The sequence below is a fragment of the Schistocerca nitens genome, chromosome 1 (assembly GCF_023898315.1).
Source record: "Schistocerca nitens isolate TAMUIC-IGC-003100 chromosome 1, iqSchNite1.1, whole genome shotgun sequence".
NCBI classification, from domain to species: Eukaryota; Metazoa; Arthropoda; class Insecta; order Orthoptera; family Acrididae; genus Schistocerca; species Schistocerca nitens.
The window spans coordinates 735,270,980-735,298,965 of record NC_064614.1 but is presented as its reverse complement, the minus strand read 5'-3'; the positions used below and the strand labels follow the sequence as shown (position 1 = coordinate 735,298,965).

Sequence of the window (27,986 nt, the reverse complement as noted above, 5' to 3'; positions counted from 1 at the left end):
AGAGTAGTTCTGTTGGTGACGTCCCTGGAATTCTGTTTATTGACTGTTATAACATTTGCTAGTGAGTCCACTATTTCTACACAAGAGCTCTTGAACACACATTCTTCATTTAAATAATTAAAACAGTTCCTGGTGTCATATTTTATATCACTATGTAGAAGTATACATGGGCCTCCATGTGACTTGTTTCTTCTGCAAAAGCTACTCGCTAATCTGAATTTCCCTATTTTGTCAGAATTTTAATTGTGTCCTCAGTAAACCAGTGCTCATTTAAACAAACAACTTTAATATTTGCACATTCTGACAGAATGATTTCCAATTCATCTATTTTGGAGCTTTTATTGTTAGAAGGATCAGTGTTTAAGCCATTTATATTCCAGTGGACAACATACCCACTTTGACTATCATTTACATGCTTTAGCACATTTCTTGCCAGATAATGGTTTGATTCTGTCTTTCTTAATGCTATACAAGTTTTTTCACCCCCATCTCTACTTATAAGTTTCCTTTATTTTTTTATGATCTGGCAAGTATCTATGAACATCTTACCGAATATTTTTGAGCCCAACCTATTCAGACCATCTTTGGCAAGACACTTTGAACTTAGAAATTTTTTGGGATCAATGAAAACAACTGCTAATTTATTGCACTGTTCTTTAGTATTGCTGTTTATTCTCTGCACATAACTGTCACTCACCAATCTTCTGTACACAATGCCACTTATTATTATTCTGGAATTCGGGTAGAGTCTTCTGGCCATTCGGATGTGGTTCCTTGTGTGGTTTACTATTTCTTCCTCACTGTTGTTTCAATGCAAATTTGTTCCCACAGGGATAAAAACACATTTTGGATTTCTGCTATGCTTATCTGCTGCATTCTCTCTTGAGTTTAGGACGTTGTTTAGGTGTGTATGCAATTGATGCGTCCTGATACCAGGTCAAACATCGATTTCAGAGTTTGGTACGACTATGTTCTTCAACAATGAGTCACCTATAATAAAGGTCTAAAGTCTGTCTTATTATAATGCTTCTTTCTGTCTTTTTTTGTATGTTACGCTGATCCACTAATATTTGTTTGGTTCTTCAGTATCTTCAGTTTCTTTTTCTTTCATAATGGCAGCTGAATTTTTTTGTTGTTTGTCAGTTGTATCACTCTGCGTATTTGCAGAAGTAGGTCTATCTAGTACTGAAGTTTTTTCACATGCATAACCCTCCTCTCCGCAGCCCACTGAAATATTACGACTCTGCACTACACCAATTATTATTTGGACTGTTCATGTTATTATTGGGCCTGTTTCAGATCTGACTACAGTGATGTTCTGCCTTCAGAAAGAGCCTTGCCAGCAAGCATTTTGCACTGCTGTAATTCATGTAGGGTTAATTTTGATTGTTTTTATTGTAGTCCTAGAAAACTCAAAAAGCAGATACTCTTATGAATGATGCCTAATTTTTGCATTTCAGTTTATTCAGTGAAGTGTTAACAAATGATTTTTGTGATATAAATTGGGGACTACAAAAATATGGACAGGTTTCGATGTGAATTTCAGTGATGTGAAGCTTAGTGTCAAGGAAAGTAATTCATTACAAGTATTTTCTCTACTTTTAAATGTATTTATTGGAAATTTTGGACTTTGGGCTCCTGAATGTAAACACTGTTCGGATATTTCATCTTCTTGTGATTTTCCATGTACTTAGTCTCTCACTATTACATTAGCAGTGCACAGGCAAGTGTCAGACTCTTCATGATGAGATTTCTTTTTTACATATTTATTCTCTTATACTACTAAAGCTGCAGCTTTACTTTCAGTATGTATGGAAATGATACACTGTTTTAAAAGTGCATATAGTCAGTATGACAGTAACAGCTTTATGACATATTTATAATGAAAATGTTCAGTTCTGCATGCCTACTTTGACATCTGACAGACAGAATCATAGTATGTAATTGTTTAACATTACATTTACAAATAAAAAGTATTTAATATCATGTGCAAAGCATTTTCCCATTCTGTTAACAATCAAGGATGCTGTCATCAGAATAAGAGCCAAAGCTCACATTAAAACCTAAGGCAACCAGTTGTGAACAAGAACTTTTGGCTTCTTTTTAACAGAATTATCCTGAGACTGTCTGATATAAAAGGGATAAACCTTTTCTTGAATAGTGTTTGCGCTTTTGTCTTTCAGCAGCTTGCATGCTGGCCTCAGAGTGAAAAAGTAAAGCAACTCCAATAGGCTGAGGAGGCTACAGCCCAGGCATAGACCCACAATTCCTCCAAATGCAGCTGTAACATGGAAAATAAATAAAATCAGATGTGTTTCTGTAGCATGTAAAAATAAAAATAATAAAAAAGTAAAAATAATAATAAATGAAAAAGAAGAAGTTGACTCCTTTTCCAATTACCCAGTTTACTTTGTCAGAGAAGACTCTTTGGCATCTTTCATAAGACAGCATTTCTATGTAACTGACTGATTCAAAGACATGAAGTTTTATGTTTGTTATTTCCACACACACACACACACACACACACACACACACACACACACACACACACACACACGCACACACACACAAGGAAAGTTAAATGACAAAGTAGCAGAATTATAAAGACATATGTTAAATGGAGCAAATCCATACAAATAAAAAGTTAAACACACTCATGCCCATGTAAGGGAACATTTTCTTGTGAAAACTATTATGTGTACTGACATTTGATGACAATGTAGAAATATGTGACATACAAATCACAGTAGTAAGAAGTGAAATAGCAATCCTGCAAGGGCCAATGTGGGTACATATGTAGGATATAGTGTTGACTACATCTTGTAAGCATCCTACAGATTGCATTCAAGTTGTAGTGAAGCATGATTGGCACAGCAAACGTATTTCCATGATATTATTTACTGTTGGATCATTGATGATGACAGACAGGGCACGCTGCGTGTTAGGGAGCAGTGAGTTGAATATCACTGGTAGTATCATCTTACTGATGTGGATAAGATTTCGTGAGAAGGAAGCTTCCTGTGGCATTATTGTCATGGCAGTGTTCTAATTAGGAACATGTATGTGTTTCATAGGGAAACTCTGATGGCTAGGGTGTAAAGAGCCAACACACAACTGAGTGGAAGTATTTTTCTTGTCACATATAAATCTCAGTACATACGGTGGATGATAAAGCCCAATTGCACAGGGCTGAGCTAATGAATAAGTACTTGTAACATGAAGACACCAAGCATCTAGTATAACCATCTCATGCAATTGACTAAAATATGCAGCATAATATAGGACTGTGTGCCAAAGCGTGGCACCAAGTACCACTGATGACCTTCACTGGACACTTGTTTAGCAATAGAAAGGGAGCTGTGCTATTTTGCTAAGACACATCACACCACACATTGACACTCTGTATGTCACTGGAAATGGAACATCTCACACAACAAGAGGCACCCTTAACCCATACACAGTTTTCTGATCTACTTCACATCCACATCATAATGCCATGTTTCACAGTGTTATCAGGGCACATTCAGATGCAGCATCATTTCCGTGTCTCATGGTTTGTGGATCTAAGAGGGATTTTACTATGGAAGTGAGTGTATCTTTAAAAAAGTCATACTGGTTCTGTACCTAGCAGATCATTCCAGCTGTAGGCCACTTCTCTTCTGTAACGAATGGATGAAATATCCTTGAAGTATACATGTAGAATTGAATGATTTGTTATGTTGATTTCATGACTGAAAACAGAAAAATCATTTCTATTTTAGTATTTCATTTTTAAGTTAATTTTTGGTTACAAGCCATTAAATGATCTACTGCTGCTCTTGTAGTATTTATTTTCTTTTAGAAGACATCTGTTAAATTTATTGTATTATACAGATACTTTTCAAAGAAAATAGTTACCCATAACAACAGTGGAGTGTGTTTGCAGCACACGACAACTTTTCATGCAGATTTACAGTGAACACTACTTCAATGCAACCTGCTCCTTTATGATAATACTATAGTCATAATTGCAGTGTTTGTTTCACAAAAAGATATCAGCATCATCATCAAAGCAAGTTTTGGTACAACACCCTAGGTGAAATGGCATTTTTTTGCATTGATTGGCATTCCTGTCTAATCTGTGAGAGTTTTACTGTTATTTATTCAGAGAATATAACCATAATTTAGTATAAATTGCTCATTTAAAATTATTTGTATAAAATATAACAAAAATAGTTGGGAATATATGTGATATTATGGACTTCCAATTTTGCTTTATTATCATGAATTGTGAGGTTGATGAAGCAGTGTTCACTGTAAAGCTGCATGAAAAGTTTTGTACTGCAGATACACCCCCCATTGTTACAGATACCAGTGCAGATAACTATTTTCTTTGAAAAATACCAGTGTAATCGAACAAATATTAAGCCACCAATAAGAGATCAAACAGCAGATATTTATTACAGTTGACAAAAGGAGCAGATGTTTTTTGAAGTTTTGGCTGTAGGTGACATTGAAATCTTGGCTACATGATTTAAGGAACAGCTCCTAATAAAATTAATGAAACATAACTAATCATATGTAGATAAATTAGATGTAAGCCAGAACATACAGAATATACCATAAACAAGTATTTGCTTCAAATTAACAACTATGAAAGAGATTACAACAATGTTCATGTAACTGAAAATCATTTCTTCTACTGTTCATGAGGATATTCTAGTGGAAAATTCAAATATCCTGCATTTATCTTTTTCTGTAATCTGTTTGTTAAGATTATTTAAAACACACACACATACACACACACACACACACACACACACACACACACACACACACAGGTTCAGTGTTGTGACAAAGATGAGTACCCTCTGTTCTACTGTCCAAAGATTCAGTTGTACACATATAACAAAGATATCAAAAACTCATGTCACACAGATATTACACTAAATTTCATTTTTCTTTTAATATTGTCACTTCCTCCAAAGAAAAATAAAAAGTGAGTACTGAATTTCACATGGATTTAATATTCCGCACTCCAGTTCTTTCATGCAGCATCTTGAGCCGAACCCTTTCCAGTGGCTTGGTTAGTAGGTCAGCTAACTGGTTGGTCCCATCAATATGTTCTAATTCAAGATCCCCATTCAAGAATCTTCCCCTGACATAGAAGTGACAGACTTCTATCTGCTTTGAATTTTTGACGATATGTTGGATTTCTGGACAGTTTTACTGTATTTGCATTGTCAACATCCAGTGTAGGAGATTTCACTTGTTTGAAAGTTCCAATCAATTCATACAATAGCCTTTTTAACCAGATTAGCTCATTTGCTCCTTCACTGGCTGATATTATTTCTGCTTCCATAGTAGATGTTGCACACTGTCTTTTGTAACTGACTGGTCCATGATACAGCCCCATGACTGATAGTTGTGACGACACCTGTTGTTGAATGTCTAGTGTCCTTGTCACCAGCATAATCAGCATCACTGTAGACTTTCGACCTCTCTTTGTTGTTGTACATCATTCCATAGTCCATAGAAATTCTTCAAGTATCTAAAAACTTGTTTTACTTGATTCCAATCTTGAACTGTAGGATCTTCCCTCATTCTTGCTGTTTTGTTTACTGCAAAGGCAAAGTCTGGACCTGAAACTGTAGTCAAATACATCAGACAGCCCATTCTCTCTTGATATGGAACTTTGGCTGTGATCTTCTTTTTGACATTATTTACTTCACATCCCATTGGAGTAGAAACTCCATTAGACTCATTCTTTCTAAATATTTTCAGAATTTCCTTTGTGTAGTATTCCTGGTTCACTGCTATTGATCTGTTTTCATTTTGCTGTATCTTCATACCCAAAAAGTTGTTGCGAGACCTTCTAGTTGTACGAAACTCCAGCATCAACATTTTCATGAACTCTTCAATATCTCTTCTGTTGCTGCCCACAACTAAACCATCATCAACATAGATTGCAACATATAGACAGTTCTTGTTGCTCTGATGGTAGAAGAGACACGGATCAGCATCACTGTTTTTAAATCCAGCCTTCATCATGAAGTCTAGGAAATGTTTGTTCTACCAACATGGTGCCTGTTTGAGACCATACAGACTTTTCTTCAGCAAACAAACATGCCCAATACCATCTTTAAAACCTTCAGGTTGTTCCATGTATACATCTTCTTTGAGTACACCATTTAGAAAAGCTGTTTTGAAATCAAACTGTTTGAGCTTCCATTTCTCTGCAGCAGCCACTGCCAACAGAGGTCGAATTGTATCATAAAGCATGACAGTGCTGAACATTTCTTCATAGTAAAATCCTTGTTTTTGTACATGTCCTTTGGTCACAAGTCAACCCTTGAAGCGAACTTCCCCATTTTTTGCAGTTTTCTTCTGTAAGACCCATTGATTTTGCAAAATCTGTACAACACTAGGACACTCAACTAATATTCAAGTATTATTCTCTTTCAGGGACTTTAATTCTTCATGAATGGCCTCCAGCCATTGATTTTTATTGTTAGACTGTAAAACTTCTGTATATGAGCTTGGATCCTTGTCCCTGATGATTGGAGTTCCAGCCATGTACACACAATCTCCAGTGGTCATCCATTCTGGTTTCTTCCTCTTGCATTTGCTTCTTCATTTCTAACTCAAAACTTTGCTTCCTCCAGAACTTGATACCATATCTAAATCTTCTTCCTCTTTATTACTTCCTCTTAAACTTGACATTGTCTCCAAGTCACTTACTCTTTCTGTTTTCTTGTTATGGCTGACAGCTTCTGATTCCATTTCCTAGTCAGAAGTCTGATTAGGCTCACTCTGTTGAACAGCGTCTTCACCAGCAACTTAAAATTCAGCAACTCTGGGGTGCAGATTGCACACAACTTCAGGCTTGAATTTTACATCATGACTTAGTACAACTTTTCTATGAGATGGAGTCCAGACCCTAAAGCCATCTCTTCATTTATGTACCCCACCATAAGTCCAAGCACAGCTTTGTCATCAAATTTTGAATGAAAATTCTTATTCACATGCACATAACACTCTGTTCCAAAGATTCTCAGATGATCCAGGTTGCCTGCTGGTCATCAATAACACAGTTCATAAGGAAGTTTGTTTTCAGTAGAGGACTTCCGTGTGTGATTTACAAGATATGCAGCAGTATTGCATGCTTTTGCCCCCAGTTACTGTGGCAATTTACTGGGGTTCAACATATACTACTGGCCATTGAAATTGCTACACCAAGAAGAAATGCAGATGATAAACGGGTATTCATTGGATAAATATATTACACTAGAACTGACATGTGATTACATTTTCAAGCAATTGGGCTGCATACATCCTGAGAAATCAGTACCAAGAGCAACCAACTATGGCCATAATAATGGCCTTGATATGCCTGGGCATTGAGCCAAACAGAGCTTGGATGGGGTGTACAGGTACAGCTGCCCATGCAGCTTCAACACAATACCACAGTTCATCAAAAGTAATGACTGGCAGTCAGTTGCTCGGCCACCATTGACCAGACATTTTCAATTGGTGAGAGATCTGGAGAATGTGCTGGCCAGGGCAGCAATCGAACATTTTCTGTATCCAGAAAGGCCCATACAGGACCTGCAACATGCGGTCGTGCATTATCCTGCTGAAATGTAGAGTTTCGCAGGGATCGAATGAAGGGTAGAGCCACGGGTCGTAACACATCTGAAATGTAATGTCCACTGTTCAAAGTGCCGTCAATGCGAACAAGAGGTGACCAAGACGTGTAACCAATGGCACCTCATACCATCATGCCGGGTGATACGCCAGTATTGCGATGATGAATACACGCTTCCAATGTGCGTTCACTGCAATGTCATCAAACACTGATGCAACCATCATGATGCTGTAAACAGAACCTGCATTCATCCGAAAAAATGACGTTTTGCCATTCGTGCACCCAGGTTCATCATTGAGTATACCATCGTAGGCGCTCCTGTCTGGGATGCAGTGTCAAGGGTAACTACAGCCATGGTCTCTGAGCTGATAGTCCATGCTGCTGCGAACGTCATCGAACTGTTCATGCAGATGGTTGTTGTCTTGCAAACGTTCCCATCTGTTGACTCAGGGATCGAGACGGGGCTGCACGATCCTTTACAGCCATGCGGATAAGATGCCTGTCATCTTGACTGCTAGTGATACGAGGCCATTTGGATCCAGCACGGCATTCCATATTACCCTCCTGTACCCACCAATTCCATATTCTGCTAACAGTCATTGGATCTCGACCAACGTGAGCAGCAATGTCACGATATGATAAACCGCAGTCATGATAGGCTACAATACAACCTTTATCAAAGTTGGAAATGTGATGGTATGCATTTCTCCTCCTTACACGAGGCATGACAACAACGTTTCACCAGGCAACACTGATCAACTGTGTTTGTGTATGAGAAATCGGTTGGAAATTTTCCTCATGTCAGCATGTTGTAGGTGTCGCCACTGGTGCCAACCTTTTGTGAATGCTCTGAAAACCTAAGCATTTGCGTATCACAGCATCTTCTTCCTGTCAGTTAAATTTTGCATCTGTAGCACGACATCTTCGTGGTGTAGCAATTTTAACGGCCAGTAGTGTAGAATGTACACATTCCACAATAATGTGGTTTTCTCTTCTGCAACACCATTTTGCTGTGGTGTGTAAGGTGAAGAGATGCAATGCACTATGCCTCTGCTTGCCAGCAATTCTGAGACTTTATTGTTATTGAACTCTCTTCCTCCATCACACCTAAACTGTTTGACAACATGACTATTTAGTCTTTGTTCCAGGACTGTGCTGACCTCACTCTTCTGCTTAAGAAAGAAAATTTTATGGAGAATGCTAAAATTATCTTTGAAATATACGTAATAGCAAGCTTTTCTGAGAGACTCTGAAGACATAGGTCCATTTACATCAGCAAGGATTTGTTCACCTGTAACCATTGGTCGATTCATCTGTTCCTGAGTAGCAGTCTATGTACTTTTCCAAGTGCACAACCATCACAGAATTCTTCTTTGCATCCATCCACATTGATGTTCACCTGCTTCAAGATGCATTTCAAGTGTCAGTTGTGTTGATGTCCAAATCTCTCATGGTAAAATTGCAGCATATCTGACGATGTCACCAAATTCACTTGTGCCAGCTATACTGGTTTAATGACACATATGTCAAGAACATAGAGACCATGGCTGACACGACCAGTCATCATTGTTTGCCCAGTCACTTTGTCTTAAATTTTGACAATTTTGTCATCAAGTCTGGGGCAAAAAGCTCTTCGAACAGCTGCTTTGAAGAGAACAAGTGAGCACTCACTTCTGAAACAAAGTATATCTTCCAATTCACCGATTTTTCTGACATTATTCAACTGCATTTTAATTTTCACAGTTCCCTGTCCATGAGCCAACATGCTCACACCTCTTTTCCTAAAGAAATCTTTACAGGGATCGCGAATTTTATATATGATACAAAATACTGTTTATTTGCAGCTATGTGATTTGTACCACCACTGTCACAATACCAACTGCCGATTACAACACAGTTTTCGATGGAAGCACTAAAAACATGTGACAAAAATGCAACATTATTTTCCGTGTTATTTGTCTTTTTTGTTGGACACTTTGCTGCCCAGTGGTCTACCTGCCCACATTTGTGCAAAGTAAATCTTCATTTTGCGTGTTCAGTATTCATTTTGATTTTTCACTTGCAATACCGTCACTTTTGTTTTGCTGAATTTTCTTTTTAGGGCAACTAGGTGTAACAAACTCAGCTGATTCAACCATACTTTGATCACACAATTCAATTGTGCACTGGTTTTCAATCAAAAGGTTCACACTTTGATTTTCAGATGGAATCGTGTCACACAGGTCCTTGAAATTGTCATATTCTTTGCCTAATGTGGAAAGGATTTGGCCGTTTAAAATTCTTTCAAACAAAACATTTTCATTCTGCTTCTGCAGTTCATCATTCAAATCCACAAAAATCTTCTGCAGTTTTGCAACGTGTGTGCTAATGTCCTCTTTGGTATCATGTTGAACACAAAAAAATGCTTCTATCAATATGATCAGACATTGTGTACTGCTTCATTCAAATTGTGCATGTAACTCATCCCAAATTTTACTTGCATGGGTGCATAGTAACACGAGCTCAGCAACGGATTTTCCTAATGCACTTGCTAGTAAACTTGCTGCTTTTGCATTGTCTTTCAAACACTGCTGATGTGCCACCTTTCCCTCCACAGTTGCATCGTGTGGCATTTCAGGACATTTTTACATACCATTTACAAAGTCTTCAAGCACATATGCTTGCAACAGCATTGACACGTGCCACTTCCACTTCGCCCAGTCTTCAGGTGCTTTGAGTTTTTCCACTTGTATTTTGTTATCACCAACACTGGCTGCCATTTTCATCGAACACACAAAAAATGGGCAAATTCGCGTTATTTCAGTTTTGTGACAATGATGACTACCCTCCATTCTGCTGGCAAAAGATTCAGTTGTACACATATAACAAAGATATGAAAAACTCACGTCACACAGATATTACACTACATTTCATTTTTCTTTTAATATTGACACTGATTGATGTAATGCTTGTTTGCTGATAGACTGAACTGTGCAGCATCATCACCTATCTATGGAAACATGGATAAATAAGTAACACATAACTATAGATCTTTTTCATAAGCATAAGTTCATTCATCTTTTAATGGAAAAAGGCTGAGAGATAATAATGATCCATTTTTCTAAGAAATCATCTTTTTTGTGGTATCTTCAATATTATCATTTATATTAAATTTCTCCAGTACAAAAAAATCTCAAATATTGACTCAGGACTAATTCAACCTAACTTTATTATTTATTAGATTTTTTTATTGTTAGAAGTATAGTAAGCTAATCAGTTTGGCTGAAGACCATGTTAATCATAAAATATCAATAATTTCGAGTTTTGTTATCATCGTTCATACATAAACACATACACAATTACTGACTTTCTGATAAAGTACATCTACATCGATACTCTGCAATTCACTTTTAAGTGCATGGCAGAGGGTTCATCGAACCACCTTCACAATTCTCTATTATTCCAGTCTCATATAGTGCATGGAAAGAATGAACACCTATATCTTTCTGAAAGAGCTCTGATTTCCTTTATTTTATTGTGGTGGTCATTTCTCCCTATGTAGGTTAGTGTCAACAAAATGTTTTTGCATTCGGAGGAGAAAGATGATGATTGGAATTCCGTGAGAAGATTCCGTTGCAACAATATAGTAGACAAAAAAGTTGTAGAAATGTAAGGCGCAATCAAACATTTGCATTTGAAGGCTGTACAGTCCAGAATTGGTGTGCCAGTCAAGCAAAATCACCATGAGCATTAAAGCCACTATCCCAGTGATGCAACATGTTGAAGATTCCTGTATGGTAAAACACCATGACCCGCTGAATAAAGAAGTCTGTAACTGCTTACTGCACATTCTCATCAGACACATATCACTGACTTATTGAGGCCTTTTAAGGGACTGAAGAGGTGATAACCACACTCGGAGAAATCAGGATTATAGGGTGGTGTTTTAGTGTCTCCCACCTGTGTTGGTCCGTAAAGTCCATAGCTCATGATCTGGTGGCTAGCGTTGCTGCCTCTGGATTATGGGGTCTCGGGTTCGATTCCCAGGCGGGTTAGGGATTTTTGCTGCTGGGGGACTGGGAGTTTGTACTGTCCTCATCATTTCATCAACATTCGTGAAAGTCACTCGATTGGATTGTAAAGATTGGGACTTTGTATGGGTGCTGATGACCGCACAGTTGAGCGCCCCACAAACCAAGAACCATTGGTCTGTAATGCATGAGGCTGGCATCTCAGATCGACCAGAGTCTTGTGCTGAATAATAACCAGCATGGAACTTAGTGCACCATTACACAATATTGGTTTTCAAAGGACATGCTGTCATATACAGATTCTTCATTCTCCAATGGATGTTTACTGGTGTTTGTTCTTTGGCAGGCAAGAAAAGAACAACAGCATACTGGTCCTGTTTGGATGCATCAGGGTCATAATAATCCCATGCCTACACGTCAGCATATACACTCCTGGAAATGGAAAAAAGAACACATTGACACCGGTGTGTCAGACCCACCATACTTGCTCCGGACACTGCGAGAGGGCTGTACAAGCAATGATCACACGCACGGCACAGCGGACACACCAGGAACCGCGGTGTTGGCCGTCGAATGGCGCTAGCTGCGCAGCATTTGTGCACCGCCGCCGTCAGTGTCAGCCAGTTTGCCGTGGCATACGGAGCTCCATTGCAGTCTTTAACACTGGTAGCATGCCGCGACAGCGTGGACGTGAACCGTATGTGCAGTTGACGGACTTTGAGCGAGGGCGTATAGTGGGCATGCGGGAGGCCGGGTGGACGTACCGCCGAATTGCTCAACACGTGGGGCGTGAGGTCTCCACAGTACATCGATGTTGTCGCCAGTGGTCGGCGGAAGGTGCACGTGCCCGTCGACCTGGGACCGGACCGCAGCGATGCACGGATGCATGCCAAGACCGTAGGATCCTACGCAGTGCCGTAGGGGACCGCACCGCCACTTCCCAGCAAATTAGGGACACTGTTGCTCCTGGGGTATCGGCGAGGACCATTCGCAACCGTCTCCATGAAGCTGGGCTACGGTCCCGCACACCGTTAGGCTGTCTTCCGCTCACGCCCCAACATCGTGCAGCCCGCCTCCAGTGGTGTCGCGACAGGCGTGAATGGAGGGACGAATGGAGACGTGTCGTCTTCAGCGATGAGAGTCGCTTCTGCCTTGGTGCCAATGATGGTCGTATGCGTGTTTGGCGCTGTGCAGGTGAGCGCCACAATCAGGACTGCATACGACCGAGGCACACAGGGCCAACACCCGGCATCATGGTGTGGGGAGCGATCTCCTACACTGGCCGTACACCACTGGTGATCGTCGAGGGGACACTGAATAGTGCACGGTACATCCAAACCGTCATCGAACCCATCGTTCTACCATTCCTAGACCGGCAAGGGAACTTGCTGTTCCAACAGGACAATGCACGTCCCCATGTATCCCGTGCCACCCAACGTGCTCTAGAAGGTGTAAGTCAACTACCCTGGCCAGCAAGATCTCCGGATCTGTCCCCCATTGAGCATGTTTGGGACTGGATGAAGCGTCGTCTCATGCGGTCTGCACGTCCAGCACGAACGCTGGTCCAACTGAGGCGCCAGGTGGAAATGGCATGGCAAGCCGTTCCACAGGACTACATCCAGCATCTCTACGATCGTCTCCATGGGAGAATAGCAGCCTGCATTGCTGCGAAAGGTGGATATACACTGTACTAGTGCCGACATTGTGCATGCTCTGTTGCCTGTGTCTATGTGCCTGTGGTTCTGTCAGTGTGATCATGTGATGTATCTGACCCCAGGAATGTGTCAATAAAGTTTCCCCTTCCTGGGACAATGAATTCACGGTGTTCTTATTTCAATTTCCAGGAGTGTATATATATATATATATATACTGGTCAATAGACATACAAACATACACACAAAATTCTAGCTTTTGCAACCAACGGTTGCCTCGTTAGGAATGAGGGAAGGAGAGGGAAAGACGAATGGATGTGGGTTTTAAGGGAGAGGGTAAGGAGTCATTCCAATCCCGGGAGTGGAAAGACTTACCTTAGGGGGGAAAAAAGGCGGGTATACACTCGCGCACACACACACACACACACACACACACACACACACACACACACATATCCATCCACACATATACAGACACAAGCAGACATATTCAAAGACTGTGTGCTTGTGTCTGTATATGTGTGGATGGATATGTGTGTGTGTGTGAGTGTATACCCATCCTTTTTTCCCCCTAAGGTAAGTCTTTCCGCTCCCAGGATTGGAATGACTCCTTACCCTCTCCCTTAAATCCCACATCCTTTCGTCTTTCCCTCTCCTTCCCTCTTTCCTGACGAGGCAACCGTTGGTTGCGAAAGCTAGAATTTTGTGTGTATGTTTGTGTAACGAAAGCGCTGGCAGGTCGATAGACACACAAACAAACACAAACATACAAACAAAATTCTAGCTTTTGCAACCAACGGTTGCTTTGTCAGGAAAGAGGGAAGGAGAGGGAAAGACGAAAGGATGTGGGTTTTAAGGGAGAGGGTAAGGAGTCATTCCAATCCCGGGAGTGGAAAGACTTACCTTAGGGGGAAAAAAGGATGGGTATACACTCGCACACACACACATATCCATCCACACATATACAGACACAAGCAGATATATACAAAGACAAAGAGTTTGGGCAGAGATGTCAGTCGAGGCGGAAGTGCAGAGGCAAAGATGTTGTTGAATGACAGGTGAGGTATGAGTGGCGGCAACTTGAAATTAGCAGAGATTGAGGCCTGGTGGGTAACGGGAAGAGAGAATATATTGAAGAGCAAGTTCCCATCTCCGGTGTTCGGATAGGTTGGTGTTAGTGGGAAGTATCCAGATAACCCGGACGGTGTAACACTGTGCCAAGATGTGCTGGCTGTGCACCAAGGCATGTTTAGCCACAGGGTGATCCTCATTACGAACAAACACTGTCTGCCTGTGTCCATTCATGCGAATGGACAGTTTGTTGCTGATCATTCCCACATAGGATGCATCACAGTGTAGGCAGGTCAGTTGGTAAATCACTTGGGTGCTATCACACGTGGCTCTGCCTTTGACTGTGTACACCTTCCGGGTTACAGGACTGGAGTAGGTGGTGGTGGGAGGGTGCATGGGACAGGTTTTACACCGGGGGCGGTTACAAGGGTAGGAGCCAGAGGGTAGGGAAGGTGGTTTGGGGATTTCATAGGGACGAACTAAGAGGTTACGAAGGTTAGGTGGACGGCGGAAAGACACTCTTGGTGGAGTGGGGAGGATTTCATGAAGGATGGATCCCATTTTAGGGCAGGATTTGAGGAAGTCGTATCCCTGCTGGAGAGCCACATTCAGAGTCTGGTCCAGTCCCGGAAAGTATCCTGTCACAAGTGGGGCACTTTTGTGGTTCTTCTGTGGGAGGTTCTGGGTTTGAGGGGATGAGGAAGTGGCTCTGGTTATTTGCTTCTGTACCAGGTCGGGAGGGTAGTTGCGGGATGCAAAAGCTGTTGTCAGGTTGTTGGTGTAATGGTTCAGGGATTCCGGACTGGAGTAGATTCGTTTTCCACGAAGACCTAGGCTGTAGGGAAGGGACCGTTTGATGTGGAATGGGTGACAGCTGTCATAATGGAGGTACTGTTGCTTGTTGGTGGGTTTGATGTGGACGGACGTGTGAAGCTGGCCATTGGACAGATGGACATCAACGTCAAGCAAAGTGGCGTGGGATTTGGAGTAGGACCAGGTGAATCTGATGGAACCAAAGGAGTTGAGGTTGGAGAGGAAATTCTGGAGTTCTTCTTCACTGTGAGTCCAGATCATGAAGATGTCATCAATAAATCTGTATCAAACTTTGGGTTGGCAGGCCTGGGTAACCAAGAAGGCTTCCTCTAAGCGACCCATGAATAGGTTGGCGTACGAGGGGGCCATCCTGGTACCCATGGCTGTTCCCTTTAATTGTTGGTATGTCTGGCCTTCAAAAGTGAAGAAGTTGTGGGTTGGGATGAAGCTGGCTAAGGTAATGAGGAAAAAGGTTTTAGGTAGGGTGGCAGGTGATCGGCATGAAAGGAAGTGCTCCATCGCAGCGAGGCCCTGGACGTGCGGAATATTTGTGTATAAGGAAGTGGCATCAATGGTTAGAAGGATGGTTTCTGGGGATAACAGATTGGGTAAGGATTCCAGGCGTTTGAGAAAGTGGTTGGTGATTTTGAGGAAGAGGAGGTGGGTCCCGCTGTGACGGAGGAGGAAAGGTTATCTCCCACTTCCAGCTCAATTCCCTCCAAAACCTCAAAATTCCAATCAACTCAATCTTGAACCACAACACCCTAATTCAGTAGTTAACCTTTCCTCCAAACCTCTCTCCCAATCCGATACCTCTGTCCTATCCAAAGGCCTCACCTTCAGCCCCACTCCCAGATTCAACCAAACAGCCCTCGTCAAAGATTTACTGTCCTACACTCATACTCTCTGCTGGAAATATCACTTTGCCATGAAGAAAAATGATCCTAATCCTGCTCCTAATGATCCAACACCCCAAGACACTATCCAAATTGAACCCTGCCTGGAACAGTTCCGTCCTCCGTCACAGCGGGACCCACCTCCTCTTCCTCAAAATCACCCTCTCCAAACCTTCCAGGAATTTCTGACTTCCAGCCTTGCCTCTCAATCCTTCTTAAAAAACCTTAATCCTACTCCCAACATCACCACTGCTGAAGCCCAGGCTATCCATGATCTGTAGGCTGACCGATCCATTGTCATTCTTCCGGCGGACAAGGGTTCCACAACCGTGGTACTTGATCGTCGGGAGTATGTGGCTGAGGGACTGCGTCAGCTTTCAGACAACACCACATACAAAGTTTGCCAAGGTAATTCCATTCCCGATGTCCAGGCAGAGCTTCAAGGAATCCTCAGAACCTTAGGCCCCCTGCAAAACCTTTCACCTGACTACATCAACCTCCTGACCCCACCGACACCCCGCACCCCTACCTTCTACCTTCTTCCCAAAATTCACAAACCCAATCATCCCGGCTGCCCCATTGTAGCTGGTTACCAAGCCCCCACAGAAAGTATCTCTGCCTACATAGATCAACACCTTCAACCCATTACATGCAGTCTCCCATCCTTCATCAAAGGCTGCAAATTTTATTTGTTCTGGTATGATTAGTTGCTTGGAAAGTCAGTGTAATGACTGACTATTACAGTGACTGTGTTAATTATTTACTTGCCACACAGAAACAATTGTGGCTGACTACATTGTGGTCAGATTACTGCACCCGAACAATATTGTAGGATGTCAGCTGTGAATAGTATGTGATTACTCATTTATCTGTGCATAATTAAAGTAGATAAGATTTGAACTGGCCTCAAACATTAGTTCATTTACCAACCAAGGGCAATAAATGTGTTTGAATTTCAGTTTTTGACGTGGCCTGCATCATTGACTATAGATTTTACCCAGCACCAACTTTTCAGCCAGTTCTAATGAAGATGCTGCTACTAAGGTTAACAGTCCAGGTAAAAAAGGATAAGCTACAAGATGAGAAAGAGGAGGATAACGAGGAAGGAAACAATAAATGTAAGTAAAGCACAAGTCAACCAGCCCCAGCCAGTTGTGGGTAGAAGGTGGTTAAGAATTACAGTACAGTTCAGTACCTGGTGTTTAAGTCACAACTACTCAATATCTTTTGCTTGCATAAGGTACTGCCATACAACTGTCAAAGGGAACCTCAGGATCAGGGATGTTTCCCAAATATTTCCATTTTCAAGTTGACATTTACCTGCTGAGCTAGCTGTCAATTAAGCAATTTGCAAAACTAAATTGTCTCATTACAGTGAAATAAGAATTCAAACAAAAACTTGTCGCCATATCTAAGGTACAGGAAGAGCCAGGTCTCTTTCATGCACATATCAGCTACTAATTCAAGATATTTTGCAGAAATTACAAGAAATGTGTCCTGTCATATTCACTCTTGAAGAACTGGCCTTGAGATAATTCTGTTCTGTAGTTGATGTCTGTGCAGGATGGATGACAATCACAACTCATACCATCTTGACCATCAATAAGGCCAGGAATAAATATGGGTGGCTTGAGATTGGTGAAAATACCTGTAAAGTTAGGAACAAACATGATTTAACAATAGCTAACCAATAACATTGGATAGAAGTTTTAAAAATTGTGTTTTAAAATTATAGGCATATTTCAGATCTCATACAAAGAAGACATTTATGAAAAAAGAAAACTTCCATTCTTCATATCACATGATAGTTATAGAAATGACTGATCCATCTCATAGCTTAAGTACCTGATTCTTTAAGTTTGGATAGGTAATGCTGAAATTGTTAATTAGACTTAATTTACCAAACAGAATTCAGATAATATGTGCACTGGAATATAATAGGGGTAAGGCTAAATTTATTGCTTCTATGATGGTAAAGAATACTGGTATCAACATTTTTCTCATAGCTATAAAGACTGCCAATGGATTTGATGTGGAGTCTCTGAAATGTAATTTAGGCAACTGCTGAACTAAATGGAGAACACAGTGAATCTGAATAATTATAGCTACGTAGAGAACTGCAAATTATGTTGCAGATATAATAAATAGTGAAAGTAGTTAATGGAAGAACAATACATATGGAAATAGCATAAAAATAAATACATTTAATCTTAAGTTTCATCAAACAGTTAGATAGAATAGTAATAAACTGTGGTGATTTAATGGAAAACTCATTATTTGTGGAATTATAAACACAAAATTTTCTGTATGATAGTATGAACTGGGGACATATCAAGTTGCTGACATACAGTTTTTGATCATTTCCCTCAATAAACTTTTAAACAAGAATTTCAGTTACATTAGCCATTCAGTACATCAGCCATTGAATATTTCTTTCTAAATACCTTCAGTAATTTAGTAAACATTTCATCCTATCATGATGACCAAATGTTATTAATTAAGTGTACTGTCTGTGTATCATGTCTGAAATCAGCAACTCTGATAATAAAATTAAAACAATTTGGAATATTATTAAAAGAGAAACAGGTCAATCAAGAGCACAGGAAGACAGTATTACCATCAAATTGAATGAAAACTTTACGAACAAAAAGTTAGAAGTTGAAAATATTTTTAATAATCATTTTCTAAATGTTATGGATATAGTAGGATCCAGGTGTTCATTAGAAGATGCTAGGCTGTTAATGGAAGAGGCCATACCTATGCAATTTGATACAATTGATATCTCACCCACTTCTCCCTCTGAAATTAGGAAAATAATAAACTTACTTAAAGGCAAAAACTCCCATGGAATTGATGGCATTTCCAGCAAAATACTAAAAGCTTGTTCTCAACAGATAAGTAAGATTCTCAGCCACCTGTGTAATAGCTCTCTGGAACAGGGCATTTTCCCCGGTAGACTGAAATATGCTATTGTTATACCTTTGCATGAAAAAGGGGATAGATGTGATGTCAACAATTACCATCCAATCTCCCTTCTAACAGCTTTATCCAAAATTTTTGAGAAAGTAATGTATTCAAGAGTAGCTTCACATATCTGTAAAAATGAAGTACTAACAAAATGTCAGTTTGGTTTCCAGAAAGGTTTTCAATAGAAAATGCCATATATGCTTTCACCAATCAAATTTTGAATGATCTGAATAACCGAACACCACCCATTGGGATTTTTTGTGTTCTCTCAAAGGCTTTTTATTGTGTAAATCATGAAATTCTGCTAGACGAGCTAAAGTATTGTGGCATGAGTGGTACAGTGCACAAATGGTTTAATTCGTACCTAACTGGAAGAGTGCAGAAAGTTGAAATAAGCAGTTCTCATAATATGCAAAGATCAGCACATTCCTCAAACTGGGGAACTATCAAGAATGGGGTTCCACAAGGGTTGGTCTTGGATCCTTCGTTGTTCTTAATATATATTAATGACTTGCCATTCTATATTCATGAAGAGGCAAAGTTAGTTCTCTTTGCTGATGATACAAGTATAGTAATCACACCTGACAAACAAGAATTAACTGATGAAATTGTCAATAATGTCTTTCAGAAAATTACTAAGTGGTTCCTTGTAAACAGACTCTCACTGAATTTTGATAAGACACAGTACATACAGTTCCGTACAGTAAATGGTATGATGCCATTAATAAATATAGACCTTAATCAGAAGCATATAGCTAAGGTAGAATATTCAAAATTTTTAGGTGTGTCCATTGATGAGAGATTAAATTGGAAGAAACACATTGATGATCTGCTGAAACGTTTGAGTTCAGCTACTTATGCAATAAGGGTCATTGCAAATTTTGGTGATAAACATCTTAGTAAATTAGCTTACTATGCCTATTTTCACTCATTGCTTGCATATGGCATCATATTTTGGGGTAATTCATCACTGAGGAATAAAGTATTTATTGCATGAAAGCGTGTAATCAGAATAATAGCTGGAGTCCACCCAAGATCATCCTGCAGACACTTATTTAAGGATCTAGCGATATTCACAGTAGCTTCTCAGTATATATATTCTCTTATGAAATTTGTTATTAACAACCAAACCCAATTCAAAAGTAATAGCAGTGTGCATAACTACAATACTAGGAGAAAGGATGATCTTCACTATTCAAGATTAAATCTAACTTTGGCACAGAAAGGAGTGAATTATACTGCCACTAAAGTCTTTGGTCACTTACCAAATAGTATCAAAAGTCTGACAGATTACCAACAAGTATTTAAGAAGAAATTAAAAGAATTTCTGAATCACAACTCCTTCTACTCCATAGAGGAATTTTTAGATATAAATTAAGAAAAAAAATTATAAAAAACAAAAGAAATAAAAATAAAAAGTTGTTATATTAACTTAATTATGTTGTTAAATTAACTTAATTATGTCATGTATTGGAAAATTTTTACTCGTTCCACATCATTACGAAATATCATATTCATGATCCATGGAACTAGTATTAATCTAATCTAATCTAATCTAATCTGACTAGTAATGCTTAGAAGAGAAACATGAAGAAATACTAATAACTGGTGAAATGCGATGTACCCTCGGCCTTGCATTTCACAGTGGTTTTCAAAGTACTGACGTAAATGTAGAAGCAGAAAACAAAAAATCACTCTATAGAACCATTTTCAATGATTTAGTTGTGGTACAGAGAAATAATATGTAGGAAAGTAAGTGGATTTACAAAGCAGATAGTGTTGTTAAAAACTTAACTGTTTCTTATATTTCTCCAGCACTTAGCATCCTAGCTTTCCCTAAAACCAAGAAAGAAAATATTCAGAAGAAGCATGAACGATGACTGTGTAATATGTGGGTTTAAAGTGTCTTGTGCCAAAGAAGAAACCTCTGTATCATTCAGCAGACAAGTTGTAACCAAATGTTATAGTACTCACGCCTGTGTTCAGCAAGACATTTTACATCTAGCAGCCCACACTGCCTGGTGTCTCCTGCAATATTAAAACAATCTATATTAGTTTTAAGTTTAGTTTTCATTTTTTTGATGATGATGAGTATTAAAGCATTTAATTTAAAGTTGCAGAATTCTTTTATGGATGGGATAAATAGTATGGCTAGATATATTACTTAATAGCCCAGAAAAATTTATGCAAGATATACTAGGTAAATTATATTTCATAGCATATTTCATTCTTTATGTCTGATTCTTGTTATCTCTAGAAATATTGACTTGTGTATGTGTATCATCCCACTATTTTCAATATGAGATCCACACATGAATGTCTACAAGTGGGGCTATGACAGAGTATTTGCACTCCCATCCCTGTCCTCCCACCTCATTCCACCCAGAATGTGGGTACATTATTTGTATGATTCCCACCTTTAATTTTAGACAGTTTTAATTATATATGCTGCTGCAATCTGTATGTCCATTACTCTACCAGAGTCTGAGGCATCTTCAAAAAGGGGCAGTTTGTGGGGGTTCCTCTCTTGTGGAGTCAGTACAGACTTCTTATTCATTGAAGAATTCTCATGTATTTCTAGAAATGGCTGTCTGTTACTCTACAAAATCATGAGTTTAGTCTAGTCTGGTATTAAATTGCCAAGTATCATAAGAAATACTGCAGTTTCAACATTCACTACACTACATACTTTAATTTTGTTTTGTGATCATGTTACGTGCAAGAGTAAACAATGAAAAGTCCAGTATGGTATAACAACAATACAAAAAGGATAAGATGCTACTCATCACATAGAAGAGGCACTGATCTGCAGACAGGCAGCTTTTGGACAAAAAAAGTCCTTCTTGGGAAACAAAACACACATACATTCATGCAAGCATGACTCACGCTCAAATGTCTACTGTCTCCAGTCATTGGGGACTGACTCATCCTCAGCAGCCAAAGGCAGTACCCATGTGTGTATCAGTCATGTTTATGTGAATATATGTGTACATTCTGTTTTGCAAGAAGGACTTCTTTGTCTGAAAGCTTAAATGGTTAGCAGTCTGCAACAACTCCTCTATATGGTGAGTAGCAAGCTATCCTTTTCATATTGCTGTTATGTCTGCAGGCTTTTAAATAATAATGATGAAATAGTGTGGTGGCACTCAGAGTTGAAATATTAAAAGTTTTGGCTTGTTTCGCTGTCTAGGGGCTGGGATATGTAGTTGCCACATTACAAGCCAAGTACAGTACACAATATGAATACACACGTGAATCGAATGGTCAAAGGTTCCTATCACTCGGCAATTGTGAATTTTATAAATGAAAGATTGCAATTAAATAAAATCTGCAGGTACTATCTTAACGACTTTAAATGATGAGTACAATAGTAGAAGTACTTTTGAGAATGTGGTATATTTCTGCAAAACTTATTGGTGTCGATGGTCCAGCAATTAAATAAAATATAAGTTGATTAACAGGGAAACAATAGATTCCTACTTCACATAATTAGTTATGAACAACAACATAGCTTGCAAGTTATTCGCTTCTAAGTGCACACTACGTCTTCACTATAGCAGCCATGGAAATCTCATAAGTGCACAAGTCGGCACTTCAAAGTATTTGTATCTGCCGCGACCATGCCCAAACCGCTTCACAATCTCCAAGTCTCTCTCGTGACCCTGCGTCCATAGTGCCTTCGTGTCCAGCACTTCCCACATCCTCTCTCATACTGTCCCTCACACTGCACTCTTCTGAACTGCCTCTCCATTCAATTCAGTAGTCGCCTCCCTTAGTAACCAGCGCTGTGATTGGCGATAGCACTTCTGCCATGTCTCCAAGCCAACGAACATTCACAAACATTTTGAAACACATTTGAAATACTGGATTTACATTTAAATAACTTGAAATTAAATAAATATCCCTATGGATGAACCATAAACACGCTCTAACACACATAATTAAATACATAAACAAATTAAATAGACATATATCAAAGGAATAGCAAGCAAAAGTAGGCCAGTAGCCTAACGTCTTTGTGCTTTCTAAAACACAGTAAATAATTGACCAATTTCTTCATGAATAGCTTATATCAGATATAAACAAAGTCATAGATCAATAAATATATTTATTAGCATGCTGCTACCTTTTTTTTTTTTTTTTTTTTTTTTTTTTTTTTTTTTTTTTTTTTTTTTTTTGTATGTAACTGTGGAGTATTTATGGCCTGACACAATCGATAGTAATTGGCCACTTCAACCTCTAATAACTCATGTACTATTTAAGTTACATGCCTGTAATTTATACCAATTTAGGTTTATACTAATAGCTTTCTAAAGACATGTTGATTGACAAAATCGGATGAACAGTTTAGATTTTGGAAATTCATTGCTGGGTGTTACTTGTATAATTTACAGTCTGATACTAAACTTTAAACTAATAATGATATTGAAAATCTGATTACACCATCAGAATCATTGTGCAAATAATGGTAATGCACATGTTTCTTTTTAAGGTATCATGATTCCTTTGGCTATTATTAATTTCTATATCAACTGTGAAATGTCTGCCATTATGTTTTCACAAAGTCTGCCACCTTTGGCACTCCCGGCATGTCTCCTTCATCGACACAGCAGCACCATGGAATTCCCAGCCACACGGCCAATGGACCATGTGCTGGGGCTACCCCTTATGCTCAGCTAACATTCGGCGCAACATGGTTGCTGCCGGGCCGCGGCACGCCAAGAGGCCCCTGGGCGGCCATGCCAAAGCCAAACATAGAATATTTCCAGGGCACCACAACTCGCCAGTTACCTCACACACCTCCACTTATTAACATTCTGGCTTGCCAGAATGTTCAGAAGTAGCACCCTTCAGTTCATGCAAGTACGTATAAAACAAATTTAAAATAACAGAATTAGGTGATTAAAATGCAAGGCCAATAGTGTTTACAAATTTTTTTTAGTGGTTTGGGAGCAGCATGACTTTCAAAATAACTTAAACTAAAACAAATTATGAATGAAACGGCATATTAAATAAATGCCTGCATGTCAGTTATGCATAAATAATTTTTTGGACAAGAAATAAAATTTTTAAATGCACTTTTACTTATGTAAGATTTTGTAAGCACTTCTTGTGCCACTGACTCAGCACTAAGGTGCCTTCTTGCACTAATTTTTCAGTCACACTACAAATGTTCACACGGATTTCAGCATGAAGTGTTGATCAACTCACATCAGTCTTTTGATCAAGTGCCTTGCAGAAATCATGTCTGTCTCTGGATTCTAATCTCCACCATTTATCATGACAAATTTGTCTACAACAAAACCAAAAAGTATAAATCCCTCAACAAGCCATTTCCCAAACCAACCAGGATTCTTGCTAAGGATTCCCTCCAGCTGAAAACAATACCTTAGGAACAAAATAACAAGGCAATCGACTGAATCACAGTAAGCTCAAATTCCTGTAAGTTCTATTTAATTGACTGGAATCAATCTTCCTACCTTCACGCACCAAAAATTGTGTGCACTTACAATTACAATTGTAATACCCTTCAAATTGACCACTAAATTCCTTCCCACACACTTATATAAAGCATAAATGAATACATATTTTACTTAAATCCATGAGGTCACTGACCTCCACACACCCTCAGTGCCTACACTTCCCCCTTTTGTACACGTACCATGTCACAATAAACTAACAAATTACTAATGAATCCCCAATAAACATATAAATTATCCCTCCAAATTTACTACCACTAATTACAGATTAGAACAGCTTTTCACTTCTGCTCTTTCTCTATATACCCTTAACAATTTCAAACTGTGGTGTCACCGCCAGACACCACACTTTCTAGGTGGTAGCCTTTAAATCGGCCGCGGTCCGCTAGTATACATCGGACCCATGTGTCACCACTAGCAGTGATTGCAGACCGAGCACCGCCACACGGCACGTCTAGAGAGACTCCCTAGTACTCGCCCCAGTTGTACAGTCGACTTTACTAGCGATGGTTCACTCACTACATATGCTCTCATTTGCAGAGACGACAGTTTAGCTTAGCCTTCAGCTACGTCATTTGCTACAACCTAGCAAGGCGCCATATTCAGTTACTACAAATGTATTCTGAACAGATAATATTGTGAATCATGTACCGTCAAGAGCGACGTTCATGATTAATAGATTAAAGTTAAGTATCAAACTAATTATGTCCACTTTCTGAATTCTAATTCCTTGTCATGTTCCAGACCTCACGTCAATATAATTCTTCCCTCCTCACGCCAGCCTGTGTGAGCTAAAATGCGTGCATTTCGGCCTCCACTAGTAACACAGTGTTGGCACACAACAGAAACTTCTCACTTTTCCACAGATGCAGTAGCAATGACCGTAACCCGTTCTATCATACAAACACCAATCAGTCTCAATAGGATCACACTCCTCCTTCATATACCAATTTGTACAAACTTCATTACACAAACTATCACCATCCACACTGTTTACTCTCTATGTTTTCTGTTGGTTCCTCCACACATTTTACCAATTCACTATCCACAGCCTGCAGAGCTATACTGTTTTTCCCCTCCAAAATATCAACACTTGCAGCTTCAGCAAAATTCCACATCAGTTCACTGTTAAACATTTTATCTTCCTGAAATAATGCATTGATGCCAAAGTCATCATCACCTTAAATATTCATCTCAGCAACCTTATCTGCTGATACACCAATTAATAAATCACTACATAAATTTGCATCAGAAACCTTACTTTCCTCCATTGATGAATTAACTTTATGTAAATCATACACAACTTTATCCTCCACTGCTACATTACATGAATTGCTGCTACCATGTTGTACAATTTTGGGACATCCAGACTTGCTACATTCTGTTGTGATAGGACAAAAACCAGCACACACTGCCATTTCCACACACTTTTCAACCAGATTAACCCCCCATCCTACTTTACATAGATTCTCACATTCATACTCCGACAAATGTCTTAGATCCACACATTCATCAATAAGTTTCATTTCATCTTCATTTGTGACTAAAAATGCATAAACTCCTTCCTCCAAAGTTTCAATACCAGTAGCTTTTATGTCATTACATAAATTACCATTACTCAGTTTCTTTAAATAGAAATCATCTACCTCTGCAGATACATTTTTAACTTCAACTGCTGGTGAGACCAATGCTAAGCCTCCCTTAGTAACATTGACTCTTTCCGCTGAAACACAGTCACCCTCACTTGCAGCTGGTGAGACCAAAGCAATTCCACCTACACTAACATTGATGCTTTTCGCCGACTCACAAACACTTGCTACTACAACACCTTCCTTACTGCAATTGCTACTGTTTGCTAATATCTCTTAAGAATTCTCCACACAATTTGCTTTCACAAAGTTCATCTCCTCTTTAACTTCTTTTTGAACCACTGAATCTTTCCATTCATCACTATTCACACACTCATTCATCACAAATTCATAACTTACATCATTTCCCAAAAATTTATTCCCATTACTTATACTTAAATCTCTCACAAATCTGTGCTTCTGGTGTTCGTGCCTGCTTTTATTGAAAGAGCCACCTGTATAGCCTTCCTCTTTAGCATACTCCTAATTACATATTTGTTGCCTTTCACCAAACCTATCAACATTTCTACCATTATCTTTATCTCCAGTCCTTTTCATTGCCTGTTTAGATCACCATCCCCAGACCTGAGATGTGGTGAACATCAGTTTCCCAACCGGTTGTTACATGATTGCACTTCGCGCAAATTTCTCCCATCAAATCTCCATTCTTTACTCGGATCCCGTTCATGGAAGTTATCACTCCTGTTCATTCTCCGGCCATTCTGCTCATTCCAACTATTATCTCCCTGAGAATTGCTCTGATTTCTCTCACGATTATTATTTTGGTGATGATAATTTGGATTACCATTTTGATAGCTACCACCCAGTTTGCTCTGAGGTTTGAACTTCAAAGCCCTCTCTAATTTTTCTACAAATTCTAGAAATTCATCCATGGAATCACATGGACTATGGACAAGATCCCACTGCAAATTTTTGGGTAAGTGCCTTTTTAATGTGGTGATTTCTGTTAAAACCCGCAATGGATTTTTCACATGCATAAGCTTGCCAAGTTCGCACTTGCAAAAATCTCTCATAATCCCATTACCGTACCTGTAACTTGACCCGTTTAAGAATTCATTTTGGATCTGCATCTGTTTTGCCTCGGTCCAAAATTTATTCAAAAAACACTTTTCGAACTCCTCGTGTGATTCGCATGAACTACATTTAACATTTGCCCAAGACTGTTGGTCTCCCTCCAAATGCTGTTTAATGTATTTTATTTTTGCTTCATCCAACATGCCATGAACAAAAGTGTCCCTACACACAGGCAAGAAATTTACTGGGTGATATCTTCCATCATCTGTGTAACATTTCACACATTCGGAATTTGCCCAAGGGATATTTATAACCACCGTGGACTGTTTTATAAGTATTTTTGTATATGACCAGATGGGTATGCACTGTGTAACCATGTAATGTTCTTAAAATTTGTATATACTCTCGGTAGATTTCATATATCACCAGACTGATGTGCTGTGTATAACCCTGCAGATCCCATAAAATATCTATGTATGATCGTATTACGCATAGGACCAGACAGATGTACATTTTTGTAATTCTGCAGTTCTCATGAAATTTGCATTTGCTTTATGATATGTCTTATATGTGACCAGGCAGATGTGCAACTGTGCAGGTCTGCAGCTTTCATAAGTTTTGTATATATTTATGTGATACAGTAATCTCTTGAAGTATGTACAAGCCTTAATGACGTATTGTTACCACTCACGCAGAGCGTGTTTACGACGCAAGCTGTGACATTCATTGGCACCTCTTCTGCTAGCACCATCCCGTGACACAGCCTGTAGTGTAAGAACAGAGCCAGAGTTGCGGTAGTACCTATCT

At 39.3% G+C, this 27,986-nt stretch overlaps 1 protein-coding gene across 1 annotated transcript in view; it reads right to left on the bottom strand.

Annotated features, from left to right (window-relative positions):
• Positions 1-2,034: 2,034 nt before the first annotated feature.
• The window catches only part of LOC126197660 (sodium channel protein Nach-like), a 140,030-nt gene continuing 114,078 nt past the window's right edge, over positions 2,035-27,986 (bottom strand). Inside the window, exons 8-11 of the mRNA XM_049934658.1 lie at positions 21,011-21,064; positions 17,555-17,717; positions 3,625-3,731; positions 2,035-2,281 (exon numbers count right to left, since the gene is read on the bottom strand). Of these exons, the coding sequence (XP_049790615.1) occupies positions 2,064-2,281; positions 3,625-3,731; positions 17,555-17,717; positions 21,011-21,064 (542 nt within the window). The 3' untranslated portion in view covers positions 2,035-2,063. The remainder of the gene's footprint in view (positions 2,282-3,624; positions 3,732-17,554; positions 17,718-21,010; positions 21,065-27,986) is intronic.